The sequence below is a fragment of the Cygnus atratus genome, chromosome 3, assembly GCF_013377495.2.
Source record: "Cygnus atratus isolate AKBS03 ecotype Queensland, Australia chromosome 3, CAtr_DNAZoo_HiC_assembly, whole genome shotgun sequence".
NCBI lineage: Eukaryota > Metazoa > Chordata > Aves > Anseriformes > Anatidae > Cygnus > Cygnus atratus.
The window spans coordinates 48,295,125-48,313,125 of NC_066364.1; the positions used below are offsets into that span (position 1 = coordinate 48,295,125).

At 35.9% G+C, this 18,001-nt stretch overlaps 1 protein-coding gene across 2 annotated transcripts in view; it reads left to right on the top strand.

Moving 5' to 3' along the window:
* The window catches only part of AFG1L (AFG1 like ATPase), a 68,916-nt gene that overhangs the window by 22,063 nt on the left and 28,852 nt on the right, over positions 1–18,001 (top strand). For both annotated transcript variants that reach the window (XM_035564859.2, XM_035564861.2), the window contains 2 exons: positions 1,776–1,875; positions 4,479–4,537. In XM_035564859.2, coding sequence (XP_035420752.1) covers positions 1,776–1,875; positions 4,479–4,537 — 159 coding nt within the window. The remainder of the gene's footprint in view (positions 1–1,775; positions 1,876–4,478; positions 4,538–18,001) is intronic.

Below are 18,001 nucleotides of genomic sequence, written 5' to 3' on the forward strand. Positions count from 1 at the left end.
TCCTGAAGGTAGTGTCTTAGTTTTTTTAACACAAGATTTTAAAAAAATAAAAATAGAAATTAAAAAAAGCCACGACAAAATCATGGATTTAAAAACTTGTATCATGAAGCAAACCTAATAGCCAAGAAATTCAGTTATCCCTAAAATGCACATACATATTGATTTCTTGTATGCAGTATTCTTAAATACAACCTGGAAAGTTCCTAAACTTTAGTATCCAGAAGAAATATACCAGCACTAGGAGGGTGCATAAGCACCTATATCAGACATATAGTACAATAGTGAATCATTGTGCTCTTTAGAGTTTAGTGATCAGAGGTGCATAAATCTGGAGTGTGTTACTGATCACATAAAACAGTTTGTTTTTAAAAAAGAAAGAAAATCCATATTAATGTATTTTATAGAACAAAATAGAAGACATCTTTGGGAGAATGAAACTGGTATTTACTTACGGTTCAGTAGGAACTTCATCGCTTCCAGTCTAGCTGTGAGAAATGTAACCTGTGTTTTCCTCTGTCTAATGTAAAATTACTTTATTTTGCTACTTAGAAAGGTCTTTTAGAAATGGGGGAAGAGGGGATCAGAATAAAAAAAATATTAAAGTGGTTGGAGTCTTTCCATAGCTTGCATTACCATCACAACATACACATCTAAACTGGCAAAAAATAGCAGTCCATCAATCTGTTGTGTCATGAATGCATCTAACTCTCAGGATGCCACCACTTTTTCATTTCCTCAGAACTGGGGTCTTTGGTAAGCCAAAATGCAACAAGTGTCTATATAATAATCAAGGAGAATGCAAGAGAAACAAGAGTTTAATGATAGTAAAGGTGATTTACTTATTAGGACCACTGATCTTAGCTGGTGAATTCCTGCAAAATATGAATTGTTCTTGTAACAATGCTTTTCTTCCATTCAGACAAATTTATTAATTTTTATTTGTACAGAGTGCTTTCTGGTTTGCTTTCCTTTTATTTCTTGGTACTGTAAAGCAAGTTAGTTAAGCTAAACTTAGATATTTAAAGAAATTTTACTTTATTGCTTATTGTTCAGCCTCTTTATTTCAGTATCGTTTGTCCCACCCCTTTTTATTTTTTGTTAGTGTTTTGTGCCTGAAGGTTAGAAGAGGCTGACTGTGCTGGAAGTGACTGCCGTGCCTTTTGATTATTCATGGACAGTAATAGAAGGCACTTAAAAAGAACAATGAAATTGCTTATTTTTGTGATGGGCCATCTGTTGAATTGTTTTTTGCAACAATCACACAATAGTATCTATGTCATATCATTCTATTTTCAACAGCAGCTGATTATGTATAGTTGGCTACTTGTCTTTATTTCTGAAGTCCCATGACCATTTAAATTCACCTCTGCAAACCTTTGCCTCAAAGGTAATAGAAATGTAAAACAGCCGGTGTGTATTTCCTTTCTGTCTTCTGTTTTTTTCATGTGGTTTCCAATTAATTAGGCCTCTTAAATGTTTAGATCTGTTTTCTGTGTCTCCCACCTGTAGTTTTTATAATAGAAGTTAACATGGAATCATTTAGCAATTGGTAAAGATATGGTGGAGTTCTATAATAAAGAGCGGGCAAGTTTTGAAAGACTGTGGTACATTCACTGCTTATTAATTATCCCTTTTATTTTTTCTCACCAAGCAATAATTAGAATCTTTCTTCATGGCTTTCGCTAACAAGCATTTTTCCTAGCTATAAAGCCACTTGCAGATCTATTGCAGCAGAAGCTGAAAGCAAGATAAAACAAATGTGTTGTCTTCTACAGGTCACTGACATTGCTGATGCCATGATTCTGAAGCAGCTTTTTGAAAACTTGTTCCAAAATGGGGTTGTCGTTGTGGCAACATCTAACAGGCCACCAGAAGGTAAAAACAAATATGTTACTAGTATTACCCAAATGCAATTAATCTCAGTATCTTACAAAACCATTTTATAAGAATTATTTATTTAATACTAATAAACTCACTAGCCTTCAAGAATCTGAGATGCTCCAATTCGTCCCCCGCTTTCTTGTGTTCTTAAGGAAGAAATATTTTTCACTAAGTCTTATTCCTTTCTTATCTCTAAATATGCGTTTCTCCCCCCTTTCCTTACCCTTCTGTAGTTTCTGATCTTCTATACTCTCTCCAAACTGGTGGGAGGGAATTTGGGAACAGAGGTGCTGAGGGTGCTTTTAACTGAGCAATAATTATAATTTTCTGCACATGAGAACTTTTGTTGTAGTGTAGTCGTAGTAGTTGGCATAATGCATGATTTTTATGCAACTTCTGTGACACTTCAGATTAATTTAAAATGTTTGCAAAAAATACTAAAGAGTTACAGTATTAACTACCAGTGAATTTCTCTAATTAGGTAAAAGAGAATCACTGAAGAGTTGCAATGCATTTTTTATCTTAAAAAAGACAAGAAAGCACTCAAATGTTTTTTCTAAAAGGTGAAATAATTTCCTGTTGGTTTATTTTCCTTTTTTTGAGCAAACAAGATGAAATCAGAACTAAGATAGCTGGGTGAACCGCAGATGAACTCGACAATGGTGCCTCATTCACTTGGGATCCATCCATGTGTTTGTTGAACCACTGCTCTTTAGAGTTCAGGAGTGATTCTTACAACTTGCTATTGCATCCCACTTCTTAACTCGTCAATTTATGGCAATTTTTGTTATGTGCCTGTTTTTTTATACATGCTAAGTCATCGTATAAACCTGAAAGACAGTCACTTCTACTAGCTACCCAACAGAGAACATCAAGAAAGGTGTCTCCAGAACTGAACGATGTTGCAATCCAGACACTGGTCACTGCCTGTTGTGTTTTTTTCTTTTCCCTCCCCCTTCTCACTATTCCTGCATGCTTATGGTCTGTGTCTGAAATACTTCCACAGAGAAGTGTTAGATTAATGCAGTGTATTTTATCAAGGTTTAAGATTGAATTCATAAGTTCTCCTTTTGTGGTTACAAAGGAGAAAAAAGTATCTTTTCCATTAGAGAGCAGATGCACTCAGCTGTTGACAATTTGTGATATGCTTAATCATGTTAAACTTCAACCAACCTCAGGGGAGCAAGAGGGAGAAATACTGAGGTATAGTGTATGAATAATGGCTTTTTTTCACCACCAAAATTACTGTTTTTTCCTTATCCTAACAAAACAGACATAATTAAAACAAACAAAAATCCAAAACTATAAAACCTCAGGCTTATTAACTAGAAGAACTAACAGAAGTCACTTTATAGTAATGGTACATGTTCACAAATTTTTCTGAGTAAATATGTAATTGATTGCTGTTTAAACAAATGTTTACCTGTTTTGATTGTAGGATTATGGAGAATATGTGGCTTCATACAACTTGGTTCATAATTAGCGTACAGAATAACCTTCACTGGTAATTTTCCTAAATGCTTCTGTGTAGATATCCTGGTGGTTTCTCATGTAATCTGACTTCCATCCAGCGGTATCTGCTAGTAGAGCATGAAAGCTTTAGCGTTGTAGCCTTCAGGCATTATGGTGAATATAGGTGTTAATAACCTGGCATGGTCTTGGATGGGGATTTTGGTGGAAGGTGTTACCACCTCCACCAGGTGTGGTGGTAGCCAGGTGTCTGTATTCTCTTGGTTATTTCTCCTGTTAGCAGTAGCTGCTATGCTGCCTTTTTATAGGGCTTCCAAATAGTAATGGAATAAAGCAGCACATCATACAATCTAAGTGGTAATATTTTCAATGAAGAAGTCATTAGTTTATGAATATGTTAGGCAGTTGGATGGTTTCTGGAGAAGAGAACTTTATATAAATTGTAGAGATAAATAAGACAACATCGCTTTGCAGTTGGTTTTTATTAATTTGTATTTTCTCTGAGTGCAGATCTATGTGCCTAATATACTATTCTTTTTTTTTTTTGGTACTCAGTTGTATTTTGAACAACTTTGCATAAAGGTGTTTTTTTTCCCTCCTTTAGATGGATCTCCTTGCTTTGGAAAAAGTGTGTACCTGGTAGAATTGCTAGAGGATAAAGTGTACTAAAGTTGATTAAAAATGACACCAACTTCGTAAAAATTGCTTATTTTTAATTGAAGCTGTTTTTTCCCGTCTACCAAATACTTGTAACTTAACAGTTGCATAGTTTTGGCCTTATGATTATACCAGTTTACACCCAGCATTACAAATCCTTTTTATATCTTTTTTTTAAACAGGCATGGGCCTTATTTCTTCTGCTAAAATCAGTTATATATCATTAGAGATTTATCATCTTTCACTTCCTGCCTTTTCCAGACTTTCTCAGGATGTTCCTTCCTTTCTTCCTTAAGAATGTAATGACTTTTCATACAGCAAGAGAACAGAAATCAATTTCATCGCTTCTTTTTCCACTTCTGTTCCTTATCTCTCTAGCAATACAGAGTTTTATTTGCCAGACTAAAATACAAGGTGATATTGGTATTAAGACGAAGTAGCAAAACTGGTACTGATTTTCTTTCTTTCAGATCTCTATAAAAATGGTCTTCAGAGAGCTAATTTTGTACCATTCATTGCTGTGCTGAAGGTAAGGAGAATCACTTGTTAAATGCTTTCTGATTTTGCCTTCTGTGTTAACAATAAACTCAATTTGTACAGGATTACTTTGATACTAGTTTCCAGATAAGATGTATATGCTTTAACCACTTAGGGTGAAAATAATTGAAGGTGAGGCAAAAAAGGAACTCTTCCTTACTAGAGTTGACATGTCTTGAAAGCTGGGCACTTAGTATGACAAAGTTAACTTTTTGACTAAAGTAGCAGAATTTGTTTGGATAGGACTCTCTATCTGCTGCGTATATGCCACATGACATAGTATTCCTGTTAACAGTGATGCTGTGTTGTACTTGTGGACATCTTAAATTTATTATGCTATAAAAACTTGGTATTCCTCTGGTGTAAAGAAATCAGTTGTGTATGTACCCTTCAATCAGCTTGTTTCTGTGTCTGTGTATTTTTTTCCCCTCATGTAAGTGGCTTTCTGAGGCTTTGTGCCATGGCCAACAAGTAGAAGTTCAGAAGCAAGCTCCCCGGAGTCTTCAGGTTGTGGTGTGGCAGGTGTGAGTTGCCTCATTTAGATGAAAAAATGGAGTATTCTTTTTAAATGTGAATAATATGATCAGTGTTTGTTTTGCTATTAAAAAGAGCCTATGCTGAACTGATGCTTTAAGTTCTGGGCAAGTTGCAGATACTTTTTAATTCCCAAACTCTAACTGTATTGTTATGTTACTGAAGGCTTGCAATAGCATTGTCAGCATAAACACATGAATAAGGTGAACTATATCAATATCTAAGAAGAAAGATAAGGTAGAAGTTTAGGTCAGGTTTGGATTAGTGAGAAGAAATTTGGATCTGCAGAACAGATGCATTGGTTGGATGTTTCTGCTAAGGTGGTCAGTAGTGAAGAAGGTAACAGTGCTTCAGACTTTCAGTGGGGCTTGTTGGAATCGAGAGGTTGCTTCATTGCCTAAGCATCTTTGAAAATCCTACCGAATGTTGACATTTGAGCAGTTACCAGGTTCCAAAGTTAACGTGTCATTGACATTGACAATCCTGTATCTCAGAGTGGCTGTGTATAACGTCAGGGAGGTTACCACTGAAAGTGATTCCTATCTGGATGGCTTTAGAAAAGTAAGAAACATGAAAACAAATCAACAACTCTATACACTTCAGATTCGCAAAAAGGGTTTATTCTGTAGCTGACCAATAGATCCTGATCACAGAACATTTTCAACAATAGTAGTTTGATATGCATTTGCTTTGTGAAATGTCGTATTATACTCAGTCAGCATCTATGGCAAATCTTTCTTTTCCATGTTGTTAGCCAGTATCTTCTATGTATTTTTCCTTGTTGGATCTTAGTTTTCTTCCTTGATGAACGCAAAGCTCATTTGTTTCACTGATGGTCAGATGTGATGAATATCTATCATGCTTATTTGGAGCTTGCTTTTTTTTCCTCCTTGTGGCTAGTAGACGAAAAAAGTAAAATGCACTTTACACATACAGAATGTCTGTGTAAATTATTATATGTGTGTAATTTTTAGGAAGGGCTTTGTGGATAGAATACTGACAAAAGCCCTAACGATTGGTGGATGGGTTTAGAGTTGCAATTGAGGATGGAATATTGTGAAAAGAAACAAGTAGCACAACTCAGACTAGAGATGCATGAACATTACCATAATAATGAATGAAGGGAGAAATGAGGTTGCACTTAATATTCTATTCACAAGGACCTTTCTAAAATTCCCGATTACTTTTTGCTGTTGTTTTTTTTTACCCCTACATCTTTGTGTGTTAGTGCAGCTCTACATATATCTACCTTTAACATCAGTTCAGTAAATATTACCAAAATAACACTATTCTTTCCCAAAACATAATGCCTGAAAAGCAGATCAGATGAGGCTTATCAACAACTGTTCCTCTCTACTTAGATGGAAAGTAGAAGGGTAGGGGCAAGGTATAATAATAATAAAATGTAGATTTGTACTTCAACACGTCAGAAGTAGGCATTGAAAACAAACAAACAAATTGAATGCATTTTAAAGTAAGATTTTAACAAATGACCTTTACATTACAGTTCAGAATTACATGTGTGGCTTTAGGAAATGGAAAGATGATATTTTCTAGGGTTTTGCATGAGAATGTAACAGAAAAATACTATGTTCTATGGCTGCAAACGTTTGATTTGTTATCTTCTGTACTTTCACCCCATTCTAAACCATGTGCGTCTTGTGTTAGTGTCCTTATAATCTAACCTGTTTTGTGGAAATGGCTTTGACCACTTGAACTAACTTCTGTCTTAGCTTTCTCTGGATTCAGAACCTCCTGCCATGCTTTTGCTCGATGTTTGGACGTGGTATTTTTTGTTGCTCTTTGCTTCTTTCAGAAGTTCTCTTTTATGATCATAAATCTTAAAATAAGGCTTTTGCACTAAAAGTAATTCAACGCAGGAGCTTTGAATTCCTTTAAATAGTCTTATGAAGACAGGATGACTGGAAGATATCAACAGTACGTTTCTGTGAAGAGCTACTTCACTTGAAATAGCACAGATTTCAGGCTGTTTTTATTCTTTGTAAATGGAGTGAATAGCTCCTAGATAACCTGATAACTTAAGCAAAAATCTCTCCCTATTTTTATATGATAGAGAAACAGCTTGTCTTAGATGTAGAATTACCTATGTTTGTCTGTTGTTGTTGTTGTTTTATTTTTGTTATTTAGATTACGTAATTCCAGTATCTGTGTTTGAGTCCCTGTTTTTTGCAAAGATGATTATAAACCAATTTCTGTGGAATAAGCACAAAGGAGAAACAGTGGTCAAGGGAAAATATAGTTATCTTGCAAAATTCGTCTGTGTTGCCTTTCTGGATAGATGGTAGACTACTGGGGATGAGTGACTGCTGAATGCCTGTGGTGGGAGGTGCAATTGTTAAGTTATATTTTTTTAGGACCAGGTAAAAGCTGCAGATACTACAGCCTGTGTCTGTAATTGGACGGATGGTTCCCTGTCTAATCTAAACTTTTCCTAGTGTTCTGATTTTTTTAAGATCTTATGTAGCTAAAGATCTAATTTTTCAGCAGTTCTTTCATCCTGTAACACAGTCAGTTTTCGTGAATAGGGAAACACTCTCAGTTGACTGGTTTGTTGCTATGGCTAAAATTTTAGGACAGAATATTCTTTATAGAAGGGCTTAGTTTCTGCAGCAGAAACAGAGTGCTTCTTCAGTCTGTGCAATTTCATAAAAATACAGCTTTTCAGAGATAAGTATTAGGAAGGAAAATCTTTTAATTCTGTAATTGCAATTAGATTCAGTCCCTTCTGATTGAGCTTTTAATCTTGCAGCGTCTCTTACAGAGAATTTTGAAGTGCATGAAACTCCTAAGTGATTTTTCACAAAGGCAGTTCTTGACAAGAAAACCATACTTATTGGTCACAGTTAGTTTGTTCAAATGCTTAGAGCAGAAATGCTCCCCAAGTTAATAGTCCAAATCAATATGAAAATATGAAAACTTTATCAACGTTTTTAAGCTAGTGTACAAATAAAGCTATGCATCTCTAGCAATTTGGTGTAAGATCTGAAGTCATTCTCTTACAAAGAAAAAAAAAAGAGAAAGCACACAATTCACTAGTTTGGCAGTAATTTGTCAATAGTTGAACTTTTGCAGATAATTAATTAAGATTTTTTTTTACATTATTTAATGAAAATATTTACGTTAATCCTTCACTGTCCTGGAATCCTAATTCAGTGGCTGGATCAGTGTTTAATTCTTCAGGCAAACAGGGAGGAAAGCTTCTCAAATAGTTTGTGTATAAACTAAAACTTACACTAGTGTTTTTTGCTTTTCCAAGGACTTCTTGGAGCCATGAAGTTTTAAAATGTCAAGCCAAGTCAAAATACCAAATAAGTAACTTCAGCGTTTTGTCAGAATTTTTTTCTGTAATAGACCTGAAATATCACAAAGTCCTAACTCAAAATCAGGAGGTTTTAGGGGCTTTATTAGCCTGCATATACCTTTAAAAGGTACGGATTTATAATAATAATATAAAAAAATCTGTCTTTGGTTACCTGTATATTGCTTTAACTAAAGATAAAGAATCAATCAACCAGAAGTCTGTTTTCAGTAGGACGTGAAGTTACTGTAAGCTTACTATAATGAACTTTCCTTTTTTTTTCTGCTGCTGCTAGGGACCAAATCATTATTTCTTTTCAAACTGTTTGGTTAATGTGACTCTTAACAGTAAGCACTGCAAGCACCTTTTAAACAGAAAGCAGTATATTGATATGCTGTGTTCTGTTTGCTGTTTTTCTCAAATATGGTTAACGATTATTTATTGACGTTACTACCCACTCTGGTCAGTTTTAAATAAAATATACAGTTTCTTCCAAAGCAATAAATGGAAGGATTTAAAAGTATTTTAAATTTCCAGAAACTTGTTTTAAATATTTTCACCTATTCAAAATATTTTGAACTGTCCCTTAGGAAACTTGCAGGAGTTAGTTTTGTACAAAGGCATTTAGTAGATATAAAATTTCTTTGATTGTGCATTCAGCTTTTGTCCAACCACCTGTGTTAGAAATACAGGGATTTGTTGATTGGCGGATCTGCCTATTTCCCCAGAAAAAAAAGTCATCTCATTGATGAAATTGATTTGTCAGTTTGTTCCATTCTAATGGTGTGATAGCCCAGCAGCTTTCAGTATGTTGAATAGTTAAAACCTGCTTTTGAGGTCAGTGTCAGCCACTCTGACCCCTGTGAACTGTCACCTGAGTCAGAATTGCTGGGATTAATCCTTTGATATTGTGATGGCTTCGCCTATCAATTGACTTTTTCATTACTGAAGATGTTAGGCCTTTTGTTTCCCTTCTTAGTATGTAACCAAGCAAACTCCTAAGTAGAAGGAGCATTTGTTCTTGTTCTCTCTCTCTCTCTCTCTCTTCGCAAGTAATAGAAGCATTCATCTTTTGTGAAGTGTACCTAATTAAACATATAAAAATAGAAAATATAGCATGATTGCAAGTATTTTCGTGCTGAACATCGCTGTCATTTATGGGTAATTTGTGTGACAAATTTGTAAGACTTAACTAACAAAATGTTGTATTTTGAAAGCAAGGTGACAGATTAGAAGTTATCAGCCCTTTCTGCATACAGCCTTCAGAGTTTGTATGTTTTAAATGTAAACGTGAGGGTTTCTTGAATTATCTAGTGTAAAGCACTTCACTGCTACAGTATTTTTATAACGTGCCTATTGCTTTAGTGTGTTCTGCAAATATTGAGCTGTTCAGTTTGTTTACTTTACATGACTGTCTTAAACATGTGTGCACGCACAAAATCTAGACAGTTTATTTAGATGCTGACCGAACCTTTTTCTAAGGATAAAACATTTCTTATTGTAGCTCGGTGCTAGGCTCCCTGCCTCCTCGCTTCCTTTAATTGTTGTTATTTGCCAAGCTCTTGCTTGGTTAGTTTGCTCTTTGATTAAAATCAGTAAACCAAAGCATATCGTAGATATGGAATAGTTGATTCCTGCTGTATCAGGGTAAATTAGTCTAATTACACGTGGCAGTTTTATTTGCTTGTGATGTAATGTGAAATGAGGTCCTGCCTCCCCTCCAAAAAAAAAAAAAGCCCGAGCCAATTAATAAAGCTTTTAAGCTCTTTGTCACAGGCCACCGTGGAGGTCTGCAGAGAAGAAGTTTAATCCAATAAACATTTCATTTAGATCATGAAAAGAAAGCATGAGGAGAAGCTCCTACAAGAGAGGGTGTTACCAGCAATTCTAGCCATGAAGAGATGTGAGGAATTTGCCAAATTAACCAAGGGGCCTTCATATTTAACACATAAATGTGTCAAAACTAATAATAGAATAATTTAATTTGAGTTGAACCTTATATTGTTAAAATTCTAAGAAGCCACAACTGTTTTCTTCAAAGACTTCGCCGTTGAGCTGGATGGACAGGGCAAGAGGAGGTTGTGAGAAACCCAGATAGCAAATAACACTGGCCGAAGCTGGTGGAAAAAAAAAAAAAAGGAATAGATAATTAGGTGTAATTAGCGTGTTTGAATTGTTGTCTCCCTGCCCTTGGCTTGAATAAATTTCAGAGAAAAAAAACCCTAGTGGCGAAAATGCTTTGATGTAAGAAGAGTCATTGTGGTTTGGCAGCATAAAGGCAGTGTTTTATACTTCTTGCATAATGGTCGTGATACAGAAAGAGTGAATGGACTCTACACCCCCCAGTCTGCTTTACAGCAAGGACTTTTGGATTCTCTTGAAACAAAATGCATCAGAAGTTTTCAGTTGTTGGTAATGAGGTAGTAGACCTCATCGGAGCTAAGCGTAAGCCATCTTTAGCCTTTGTTTAGATCTTTAATCGCATTTTTTTCTTATTCTGAGAAATTGAGTTTTGTAAATCAATACTACTCTTTTTTTTTTCCCTGCCTGCCAACAGTTCTGGCAGGAGCAAAGGCTAATACTGGGAAAAGAAATACAAATCAAACGTTAAAAAGAAAAACAACAGTAAAAAAAAAAAAAATCTAGACAAATAACTTCAGGGTAAAATTTCAATGAAGTACACACATTGAGGTGAATTTGACCCTTAGCTTATGAAACATAATGTTACAAATTCAGAGGGAACTTTTGGCTTTGTGTTTTTCGCAGAACGGCACGACTTGTTTATTAGCAGATTGAAAGTTACACTCAGTTTGGTTCTTTAGCAGAACAGAATTTTATACAGTAATTTCTTTAATTTATCCTTACTCTGCAAGGACAATTTTTTTTTTTTTCCTGAGCAATGTGAAACGGAGAGAGCTGCTCAGTGTAATACTTCATGCAAGTCTACTTTTTGCCATTCTTCTTTTCCCTGACTGGAAAAAGGAGAGACTACTTGTCTCCTACTCAACACTGCCACATGTGTACCTCCTGAATTCTTGTACTTTTTGTCTGAATATCTGAAATACTATTCACCTAACAATGCATTTTAAGAGTCTCTGTCCTTATTCATGCACCATTATTTTACAAGTTAATTGTCTATTTTTCTTCTTCTTAGGGGGTAGCTGATTTATAGATAGATGTTAAAATAAGTTATTGAAAAGTCGTACAATGGATCTTATGTTTCTTGTGGTAGCAAGAATAGTGAGGTTTCTTAGTTGGTGAAGTTTTGAGGGCTGTAATGTAAACTTGTGCAACTTTCACTGAATAAATTTCATCTCAATACTATCTCTGCCGAACTCTTAGTTTAAGGTTTGATGTGTTCTTGTCAAAAGTGTAAGATGTTTTGAAAATCCTATTTGACTTCCTAGAGCTTTGTACTCTGTCCTTTTAAAAATAGTTCAAATAAAATGTTTGTGTTCTGGAGTTAACCTAAGCATGATTAGTTGCATCGACAGTGTATAGTATACTTGGATGGCATTTTGAAGTTGTTCCTCAATTTTTTTTTTTTGCAGCATTTAAAATTGGAACAAGCATGATGTGTCTAAGGCTATTGTAGCAATTTCCCGTGTTTCGTTATTGCAGGTAATGAAGAATATGGGAAAAAGACTGAAAAATAAATAAAAAATTAACCCCTTAAAGCACTGCACTATTTTTATAGAGCAAGTAGGCTTTTGTACTTGAAGTTGATTTGATCTGTGAAAGGCAACACCTGAATATCATGCAAGACTAAGTAATTATGCCTGATTGTAGGTTTTTTTTTCAGGTATAGGTCACAGGAAATTCAGTTAGGGTGTAGAGAATGTACAAAGCTAAGAAATATGCAGATTTTCTGTTGTAAGATTGTGTAAAAATTATTTACAGTTAATACTTGCATAAAGGTTAGAAAGGTTGATGAAGTGATATTTAGTTTTGCTTTACTATTCACTGCGTGTCAGAATGTAATTATGACTGATTCATGAAACTGTCTTAGCAATGAACCATCTTTATTAAAATGCTGATCAAGACAAGAGCTGACAGTAATAAAGAATAGAACATTTTAGTCTTGTTGCTTTTGAATGATTGCTAATTACCCCAGAGGTCATGTATAGTGCTTATGAGGATTCATTGACATTTTCTTTGAAGTCTACTGTTTCAACAACATGTGAACAGGAAGACAAAAACTGTATGCATACCCAGCAATGCTCAGACCAAGTTTTTATCCCTCACAAAATACCTGACGATTCTCTTTCTCCTCCCAAGTGCATCTCATTCCCATGAATCTGTATAGCAGAAAGTTAGGCGTCTTGCAAAATATATTTAATTTCAACAAGGCCAATTTTAAGCAGGGATAAAGCAAGTGTTGAAGGTCCTTCGTCTGTACTGTGCTTGCTTGTAACTACCGGCTGGTTTCCTTGAGGAGCTGAGCCTGAGGAAGGAAACACTGCACATATTTCTCGTGCTTCTCTCAGCAGACTGTGGACAGAAGGTAGGCTCCATCTGGCGTCCAGCCCATCTCCTGAGGCCCAGTCAGACCAGTTTCATCTTCCGAAACGTGCTGGTGATTGCCACTTGCTGATAACTTTGGGGCTAGGCCAAAGTTAAAGCCTACAGTGTGTCCTGTAGGCCCGAGAACATGTATTTCATGACACACTGCATTTTGGCTTAAGAGGATTCTTGTTTCACCAGAGTTATGAATCACTTGAGAAAATGCGTGTTGTAATGCTATCCTTTGGATGGAGAAGCCTTTTTCTTGAAATGACTTAAAGAATGTTAAGAACAAACAAACAAAATCCTAGTGGATAATTTGACACTAGATGGAGTCAACTAACAGAACAAATGGGTAATTGTTGTGAGCTTTGTTTACCTGAGGAACTCTTCCTCTGTTGCTGGCTGGGGCTCTCATGGTGTCTACATGTTGTGTGATGTGAGATTTTTCTCTTTTTGGATGGATGTACATATATGGGAAGAATGATTGCCAATGAACAATTGCGTTATTTTCTGGTTTGATGGAGGGAAGGAATATTGGTGACCCTCTGTATTGTTAATGGAGACCGAATCAGCAGGACAGGTAGGGGGTGGTTGGTGTTTTTTTTCTGGATAGAAGCTAATATAAAGAATTAGATGCTGAGGATGCCTTTGAAAAGGGATGATATCTACATGGAAGTTATGATTTCTTTGTTCAGAAAGAGTGGTTAGAGGTTGCACTTCTCAGTTAGTCACGATGGAAGACCTCAGGAAAGGCTGAGGAAGTTCAGCAGGTGTGGAAATAGTGGAAATAGATTAATCCCAAGATGAATCACTCTTAAGCCTCTGTCCCCCTACAGCTTCCATGGAGGTCCTCAGATAGGGTTTGTCTGATCCTGTGGGTCAGCAGGACAATGCGTATGCTTCTGTATGTTTTTTGTGCCATTAAAACTCAGAGAAGAGAATGATGGTTGCGTTGACTTACAGTGGTCTTAAATAAAATTGAGGGTTTTCATAGAGTCATAGGGTGGTTGGGGTTGGAAGGGACCTTAAAGTCCATCCAATTCCAACCCCCCGCCATAGGCAGGGACACCTCCCACCAGACGAGGTTGCTCAAAGACCCATGCAGCCTGGCCTCGAACACCTCCAGGGATGGGGCATCCACAGCTTCTCTGGGCAGCCTGTGCCAGTGCATATTTGCTCAGCTGCATCATCAAGGGTTTTGAGCTGATCACAATATTTTAGTTGACAGGTATACCTTGTATTTAGTACAGCATCCTTCACGGACCCAAAGGCCATTTACTGGCATTTCAGATTTTTATTTTTGTGGTGCATGGGAAACGAACATGATAACTTGCAGGTTATTCATCTAACTTTGACTGTCTTTTGAAATTTTCTGAAAAATTTGTTCCGTACTTAAGAATATATCTTGTCACGTATTTTAATTTCTGGAGTAGTTTAGGCATTTTAATAGCTACTATTCAGGAATGCAGCAATAGAGACATTAGAGGTGCTTACAGGAAGAAAAATTTATTCATATTAGTCTGTCTTTAATAACTTCACACACAAAGTCTAATTTTATCTATTGTATCTGAAGACAGTCATTTTAGGTGTTCTGTCTCAAGTTGAGCCTCGAGGCTTTGTCTTCTTTCCTTCTGGAGTAAAAAGTTTTTCTGCCACTACAGTGGAAATGAGCGCATGATCATGTTGTATTTTTAACTTAATAATTGCGTTCTCAATTTTGTAATTGTATTTGTTCTTTGTATACATAAATACATAAATGACTTCAAAATAAATTGTATGACTAATTAATTTTATGCATTTGAATTGAATAGGGTAAGTCAGACTTGAAATATCTCAGTGGAATAGAAAATCTGTTGGAAACTGAAAATGGTTCTACAGGAAGAGACTAGATGAACTGTAGCTTTGATTTTAAGTATTTATTTCAAAAGAAAAGTAGAAATTTAGCCCAAGTAAATGAAATTTGTAATTTTAATTCTCCATCTTAAAAAAAAAAAAAGTAAACCAATAATTACAGTTGTGGTTTTGACAATTAAGTACTAACAATCTGAGGATGCTGGTTAGTTCTTTGGCTGTTGATTAGGATTCCATGGTGGTGATTAATGAGTGTGAGGATGCAATCACATCTGTAGGATTTAATCAGTTCAGTGCTGGAGAAGTTAGTCCGAAGATAGAGGGAGAAACCAGAACTTCTATATGTAATGCTATCAGGGTTTTTTCTGTGCTACTGGAAAATTAAGGGTACAAAGTAGAGACGCCTACCATTTTTATTTATTTATTTTAAAGGAGAATTTGCAGGGGAGTATAGTGTTGTTGGCACCTATGAAGGGGCGAGAAAATGCATCATGGTGCTCACATGTGTCCTCTATGACATTCAGTAATTCATTCGTATAGTTGTGAGCAGTATTTGTTTCTCCATGCTGTGCAACCATGTATCTTTATTTTTGCAGTTTTTATTTTTGCAGTTCTGATATTTAAAGTTTTTTAAATTGGAAGAATATGATGTTTTTAGCATGTTCCACTTTCTTGTTACATGTTTTGATTATAATGCTGTCTTTTTAACTTTTAAAGCATTGACAAATATAAATGTTTTGCCCTGTGCACTCCCGTGCAACAGATGAGTGAACGCTTACAAGTACAGAAACAAAGAACCTGGGTGGCTAGCGTTGCCTACAAAGGAAACCCCAAAAGGAAAAACTTCCAGATCTCTGCTCTGTTCATAGCTTCTTCGTGACCTTTTTGACTCTGGCTTTGAGTGAAGGGTGACCAAGTGCTGAGCCCCCCTTTAGAACAGTCTCTACCATTGCATTCTCAACCTGGATGAAAAATGCTGCTGTTACTGCCTGGTGGCATGGGCAATCTTCCCATAACAGCCCTGTAGCTCACTGGTGCTGTTACCACACCCTTTCTGTAGCATACAAGCAGTCTGTGGAAATAGCATCGCCCGCACCAGTGCTCATTTGTGTGCTGTTTTGTTGGCATCCATTTCTTTCACGTTATCATTTAATGATTGGTTGCTTTGTTCTTGTTTGAGTTTTGTTGTTGGTACTTTCCAGTAGTACCACCTATAGATTCGTGCTGTACTGCCATACATTCTCATAAGGAGAATGTTATTCCTATCCTACAAAGCTAACAACAGCAGTCACGCTTTAAAGGAACGTTTTCTGGAACATGTTTCTATACAGTTTTTAATATTTTGTTTTAATGATGGGCATTAAAAGCTACCATTTAACATGTATAGTAAATACACATATTGTATGTATATTTACATAATATACACAATAATTGTGAGTGAGCTTTGAAATGTTTCACTAAAAATAATTAATTGCAAGCAGCGGTAGATATTTATTTGAATGAACTTACAGAAGGGTTAGGAAGTTCTTGTGTTTTTCTGTTTATGTAGAACATGGATTGGTAGACAGTGGTTGGAGTACATTGCTGAACAGAGCAGCAGTCTGGATGGGGGTAAGGGCATGGGGGAGAAGAAACTGGCTTGGAGGTCCAAGCCAGTGGTTCTGGAGACCGAATCTTTAGCATAATTTTACTTGTTACTATGTAAAATATAAAGCAAGATTTGAAAGAGAATGCTAGTTTGAAAAATGGAAGACAAAACTGTATTTGAAAGACAGGACAAAATTACAACAACCACTACCCCAAATACATATATATATTTATTTATCTAAGACTATACAAAGAGTAAGACAGTAAAATGCTAAACACTTTCAATTTTTCAAAAGTTCCAGTTAACAGCCCCCTACATCTATGTTTATACCAGGTGTTACAGGAAACTGTTGTGTATTAGAATTGTGTTTTTTCACCTTGTTTGTTTTGTTAAGTTGACCTAGGCCTCCTAAGAAAGCAAAAAATCAGTAGGACTGTAATAACTATATTTTTTTATCTCTCTGAACTAAATTCTGCTGTTGCTTTTCTGGATGAAAGGTATATACATAGCCCAGAATATCTAGCAAGTATCTTCCAAATACACTATGTAATGTTACATCACATTAGAATCAATTGTATACCTACAATAACGTGCTACAAGGTTTATAGGCAAAAATAATATATTTAATTTAGGCAACTGCTTGTAGCTTTAAATACAGCCCAAAATCATAATAAGCTTTTAAGCGTACAAGCTCTCCTTAACTAGTGTCGCTAATGATAGTGTTTTTTCCTGAATATTGATAATACTAATTATTTTGAATAATGAGAAAAGGGAAGAAAGACAGAAGAAATTCATCTACTTTACAGCTATATCAATAGCATTTACGTCTGCAGTTCTTACCTCCAGAGCTCATTCACTATAATGTTACATCACCAGTGATAAAAGACTGACCGCATTTGAAGAGCGTTAAGCTTGGAAGCAGAAGGCAAGTAGACTGAAATATACTGTAGCACTGAGTGCTGATATGTATTTCAGCAAGCCTTAGTGGCCTGTGCAGCTTTTCCCAATGTTACTCTGTATTCGAGCGTGCAGAATGTCTGCCTTACACAGCAGTCATTAGCAGCTGAGCTGCAAACACCACTGTAAATATCAGCACAATAAATTTATAACAGCTGTAAAAAAAGGTGCACTTTTTTCTTCAGGCATACTAAACCACGCCATGCTCTTAAGTATATGTTCTTAAGTATACGTTCTGTATTCACTCTTCATTCTGTATGCAGCACAACACCCTGAAGGAGTGGTACGGTTTGAAAACCTGCCTTGAAGGCCAAAGAGATGAGGCTGAATTCATACAAAAATTGCTATCTCTTGTTTCCAGGAAGAAAAAGTGTTAAACAGCATTGCTAAATTAAACAACATTGCTAAATATCAGAGTATCTAAAGTTATTCTAAATAATCACCTACATCCTACAGTCTGTAGTAGTATTTAATTCCTGCTAACATGAAAAAGATAGTACTTGAGTTAATCTAGTACTTCGGAAAAATAAAGTGTTAGGCAGAAAGATGCCCAGCATCACTGCCTGGCAAGGAAAAGCTAAGTGCACCAGCTTTGCTGTGAAATTTCAACAACCTTGTTTCTTGCCTTGACTGCCAGACTGATGCTGAAGAAAAACACAAACATCCTCCCTTCCTTGTGCGTGTTATGACATGCCTCTGGA